This window comes from Trichosurus vulpecula, chromosome 8 (genome assembly GCF_011100635.1).
Source record: "Trichosurus vulpecula isolate mTriVul1 chromosome 8, mTriVul1.pri, whole genome shotgun sequence".
Lineage (NCBI taxonomy): Eukaryota > Metazoa > Chordata > Mammalia > Diprotodontia > Phalangeridae > Trichosurus > Trichosurus vulpecula.
The window spans coordinates 147,429,814-147,434,876 of record NC_050580.1 but is presented as its reverse complement, the minus strand read 5'-3'; the positions used below and the strand labels follow the sequence as shown (position 1 = coordinate 147,434,876).

The window sequence follows — 5,063 nt, the reverse complement described above, 5'->3', positions numbered from 1 at the left end:
TCTCTCCTTCTGAAATCTCTAATAGCACTCTTTGGCGACATCTTCTTCACACTCATCTCATTTTCACCTGTATCGGGGCTATTTGTGAATGTCTGTTCCCCTGTGTCTCTAAGTTTCTTGAGAGCAAAAGTCTGAATATGTTTATTTTCAGCAGCTTGCACAGTGCTTTGTATGTGACTCTCATGCTTTCTTTGACAATGACTTGTGTTACAGGGATATCTATGAAATTTTAAAAGATTTAGCAGGCCTCTAGCAAATTAGGCGCATATGATTTATGAGAAGGCAAGAAAAGGAAATGTGTAGTTTGAAAATGGAGGTGGATTGTAACCTGTACAAAAGTAAGGAGTGTCTATATTGAGGAGCTCGAGGATCTACTTAAATATGTTCTTGGGGCATGTGACTTGATGGCTGAAATATTAAAATTAATGATAAGAGTTTTTGTAGCATTATATAGTGGAAAGAATGGTGGATTTGGAGTCAGGAGACATCAGCTCCAATCCTGGCATAAATATGGGCAAGTCACAATCTGCAGATGTGGACAAATTAGAAAAGAGACTTAGAAATCTACAGCCTAATCAAATAGCTATTGTTTGTGGATCTGGAGTTCATATGGGGAAAGGATCAATAGCTCTGCATTCCTACTTCCAAACTCTTCTTTTATGGATTCCACTTTCTGGTATGGTTCCCTGTGTCGAAGAAAACAGAGACACACAGTGGGTTCAGACTGTTAATTCGAGAAGCAGCCTTGCTGACTTTTTCAAATGTGCACCTACAGCGACTGGCATTGACTTCATATCCCAAAGGGTTTTTTTCCCTTAAATCCCAGTGGTGTAAATGCTGCCACCTGGATTGAAATGGAAGGTTCTAAGCTGGTCGCGTTTTGGAGCTGGCCACAGAGCGGCAAAGATCGACTTTTTATACCATTTCAATATTTAACTGGTGTCTTGAAGCTTGTAAACTCTCAAAAAAATTAAGTTATTACATTCACTATCAATTAATAAGCACCGTGGCCATTTCATTGGAAATTACGCAGTAAATAAAACTGAGATTTAAAAACGGGCCTGCTTCCTCATGTATATAAAAAATAAAAGCCGAGGGGGCTGGACTAGATGACAGCGAAGGGGTGCGGTCCTACGGACTCTGAGCCCCGGCACCACGTATTCCTCGGACCGGCCCTCCTCATCAGCCTCACACGCAGCTCGCAGCTCGGGAGTCTGAAAGCAGGAAGGGATTACCGGACCGCAGAGGCTCGGCCGGCCGTGGACAGAGGCCTCAAGGGCGGCCATCTGGCCCAACGCCTTCGTTTGGCATTTGAGGGAACTGAGGCCCGCAGCGGCGGGACGGGAGTGGGCAGTAGGCCAGCGGGCCGGAGCGGCGGACGGCTGAATCCGCGCGGGGCTCGAGGCTCGGATCCGTGTCCGGGGTCCCAGGCTGACCCAGTGGGTGGTCGAGGCGCGCGCTCTGCCCGCAGGCCCCCAGGAGAGGCCGCCCAGCCCAGACAGCGGCGGGTAGAAGCAGCCTCCCGGGAGAGGCTCCGGAGCCTCGCTTTGGGCTGGAAGTCACCATCGAGAGAAGAGGCCAGAGTGGTCGCGGGTCGCGGGCCGCTCCTTCCCGCCGTCCTCCGCACTCTATCCCGGAAACTGACGCGGCTCGGCGCGGCGGAGCTCGGACTGTTTGGCTGCGGGGCATCATTCGAGGCGGTCTGCGCTGGGCCTCCGGGAGCGCCGTCATGCCTGTGAGTTGTTGACGCGGGTCCAGGTGGGCCCGGCGGCTCCCGAGCATGGGCGGGAGACGCGTCCAGACATGCCCCGGGCTGGAGGCCCTGCTTGGGTCGCCGACCCCGCCCCCTTCACGTGTCCGAGTGAGGGGCCGTAGAGTAAACTGAGGCCCCGGGAGGCGAAGGGACTTGCATAAACAGCTTGGATGTTGACTCGGGTCCTCGGACCCCGCCCCCGAGCTTCTCTTGATTTTCCCTTTTCTTAACCCCCCCAAAAAAAACCCAAAACAATAAAACGACTTGTTTAGTCCTCTCCCTTTTTCTACCAACGTCAGCCTGGGGCAGTAAGCCCTTCCCGGGCACTTTCTCCTTGCGGGGGGTGGGGGGCGGGGCGGCGAGGTCGGGGGGCGCCTTCACATTCCTAGAGCTTTGATTTTTGTCTGCAGTTTGGCGTAAAGAGGCAGAGATGTTTAAGCTTCTGAAAGTAATTCTTATGTGCGATGTGATGTATTCAAGACTTCACATATGGTTGAAGTCCTGGAGCATTACGTAATGCAAGCGAATGATGACGCATGCTTTTTTGTTTTATTCAACAGTTGGCAAGAGATTTAGTGCATCCATCCCTAGAGGATGAAAAGAAGAAACATAAAAAGAAACGCCTGGTTCAGAGTCCAAATTCCTACTTTATGGATGTCAAGTGTCCAGGTAAAAGGGGAGGAACTTCAGTCTCAGATCTTGATTATTCTACTCGTGAAACGAAACCCATCAACAGGAAATGATAGTGTGGTATATGTGAAAACTCCCTAAACCTAGCCTCAAGATGGAAAACGTAACTGAAAATTTAGTAACCCTTAGGGGAGTTTTCATAAAAAAGGTACCAAAGGGCCTTGCTGCCAGCCAGATCTTTGTGCCTAGTTTAGAAAATTTGGATTGTTAAAAAAAAAAATTCTATAACCTAGAAAATCCATTTTGAACTTTTACTGAATCTTTTCAGCTTTTCACATGGAGAAATTTCTTTTTAATGATGACATGAGAATCATCTCTTCCTGAATTTAGTGGATATTATTTTACTTCCCTGTTAAATCTTTGAAAAATGCTGCTTCTTTTTTTAGGCTGCTATAAGATCACCACAGTCTTCAGTCATGCCCAGACAGTGGTTCTTTGTGTAGGTTGCTCAACTGTGTTGTGCCAGCCTACAGGAGGAAAGGCCAGACTCACAGAAGGTATGGTTTGGCATTTTCTAATCTAGATATAAGGTGGTCTGAGTATGAGTGTTCTGCTTGTTAAATTTTTAGTATAGAAAATCTCATTAAACATAATTTAGGACTGCTCAAGGATTCTTCCTATTATAAAGGGATTGTTCTTTTAAGTGTCTGGATTTTATGAGCCTCAGTCTAGAAAATCTTTTGTGCTTATCCCACATGGTTTATGTAAGTGTTTTACAGATACAGATTGTTAACTGCCTGGCTCAGGCAGAGAAACTTAGGGCTAAAATATTAGCTCTGCCACTTGAAGATAATAAGAAAGAAGCTAAAGAAATTATAATGTAAGTCAGTGGGGAAATGATTTAATTTACCAACATTTTTTTCAGGAACACCTATGCATAAAGTAAGATGCACCTGTATTTCTTTTCAAGGCCAGATTAAAAAAATTGTTTGGAATTCAAAGACTTAATATCTTCTCCTTTAAATGTCTCAAACATTTTCATTAAAGTTGCTTTTATAAGTTACCTTCTGAAATGAAACAAAAACAGTTAAGTATGCCTCTGGAGATTCACCCTAAAGTATGAAAATTTCATTTAAACATACAGCAAAAAATTAGTTGCTTCCAAAAATATCTGACAATCACTTTAAGGCTTGCATAGAAATCTAATGAAAATTCCTATCTTTCAGTAGTATGGTGACAATAAATAATATTCTAGAATAGTACTTGCAAAATGTAGGTGACAGTTAGCATTTTGGAAATCTGAACTCTAACCCCAGTATTGATCTAACCAGAGGAGATGTGCAAGTCTAAAGCTTAATGTATTATGATCCTATTTTCTCATTTTTTGGGTTCTGAATGTTACATGTAAGTATTTGAGCTCAAAGAACTATTACTAAATGAAAAGCAACATGTTATTGGTCTGATGTGTTCTCAAAGAAAGGCAGTGTAGCACAATGGAAAAAGCTGGCCTTAGAGCTAGGAAGGTCCTGGGTTCCAGTTCTGCTTCTCGGTACTCTAAGCAACTCTGTGTTTCAGAAAAAGTGCCAACCTGCATTGGTAAAGGGAGTTGCCTCATTTAGGAGTTCCTTATATCATTAAAAATCACAAGTTCAGTCTTTTTCTTCATGTTTAAAAGTTTTTTAAAGTCTGGAAACCTTTCTAATTTTGCTGTAATCCTGAGAATTTATCACATCTCCTAATAGATCTAAAGGGGTAATTCTTACTTAGTAAAATGTTTTAAGTGGATTTTTTTAATAAGTTAGGCTGAATAGGAAGGAACTCTATAGGAATATATAATGGGAATGATAGGAAGGGACTCTGGACAAGACTATAAACCTATCCCTGGAGATAAGGACCTCACCTTCTGTCAGATTGCATAAAGCAGATTCAACCCCATAATTCATGCCAATGGTTTTTTATAGTTCTAGGTATTGGAAGCACAAATGGCAATTATGTAAGCAAAAAATTCTTGAGAATTTTGGGTTAAAAGGTAAATTTTATCTCTCCATAAGAATATAATGTTTTTAAGTCTAGACAACATCGGCACCTAAGAAAGAGCTTTTCTACATCCAAAACTATATTGCACAAGGACAGACTATTCTGTTATTCTTTCATATGCTTCCTTTACAGGTTGCTCATTTAGAAGAAAGCAACATTAATGACATTCAGCTTCATGAATTCGACACAATATATATCTCAGAAAGCCTTATCTGTTCAGCAGTCCAAGTTAATCTGGCAGTATAATTAAGTTTGACTTTGTAAGGTATATAACAGTGGTCTCCTGTTTTGGAGTCTGTTTTACATTAAAACTTTAATTATACACAACATTCTCCTTGTAATTTTTTTGCATATGATTGTTTTCTTTTTGTGTGTGTATACTCAGAAACACGCAGTTGCTTGATCCTAACATAACCCACAAATGTTCCACTTCCACGATCAAGAGCTCTGAAATACTTTTAGCAACCATGGCCTCCACTTAGCATTGCCTTTCCCCCTCTCATGCCTCCGAACCTATTCTTCCTCTACATGACATCCAGTCCCTCCACCCTTAGTCTCCCAAATCATCAACCTTTCTCTGACTTCATTTCCTTTCCTTCCCTCAGTTGATCCTGTCGTTGACCAGCTCAGTGTTTCTCTGTCT

The 5,063-nt window shown here is 42.8% G+C and overlaps 1 protein-coding gene across 1 annotated transcript; it reads left to right on the top strand.

The window, feature by feature from the left end:
• The first annotated feature begins 1,157 nt into the window (after positions 1-1,157).
• Positions 1,158-4,749, top strand: RPS27L (ribosomal protein S27 like). The gene is made up of 4 exons (XM_036736283.1): positions 1,158-1,735; positions 2,314-2,422; positions 2,830-2,940; positions 4,553-4,749. The coding sequence occupies exons 1-4, from the start codon at positions 1,730-1,732 to the stop codon at positions 4,579-4,581; spliced, it is 255 nt and encodes an 84-aa protein (XP_036592178.1). The 5' UTR covers positions 1,158-1,729; the 3' UTR covers positions 4,582-4,749.
• The last annotated feature ends 314 nt before the right edge of the window (positions 4,750-5,063 follow it).

Coding starts and splice junctions, on each gene's coding strand:
- RPS27L (XM_036736283.1), top strand. Junction 2,423..2,829: donor TATGGATGTCAAGTGTCCAG/GTAAAAGGGGAG, acceptor TTCTTTTTTTAG/GCTGCTATAAGATCACCACA. Junction 2,941..4,552: donor AAAGGCCAGACTCACAGAAG/GTATGGTTTGGC, acceptor CTTCCTTTACAG/GTTGCTCATTTAGAAGAAAG.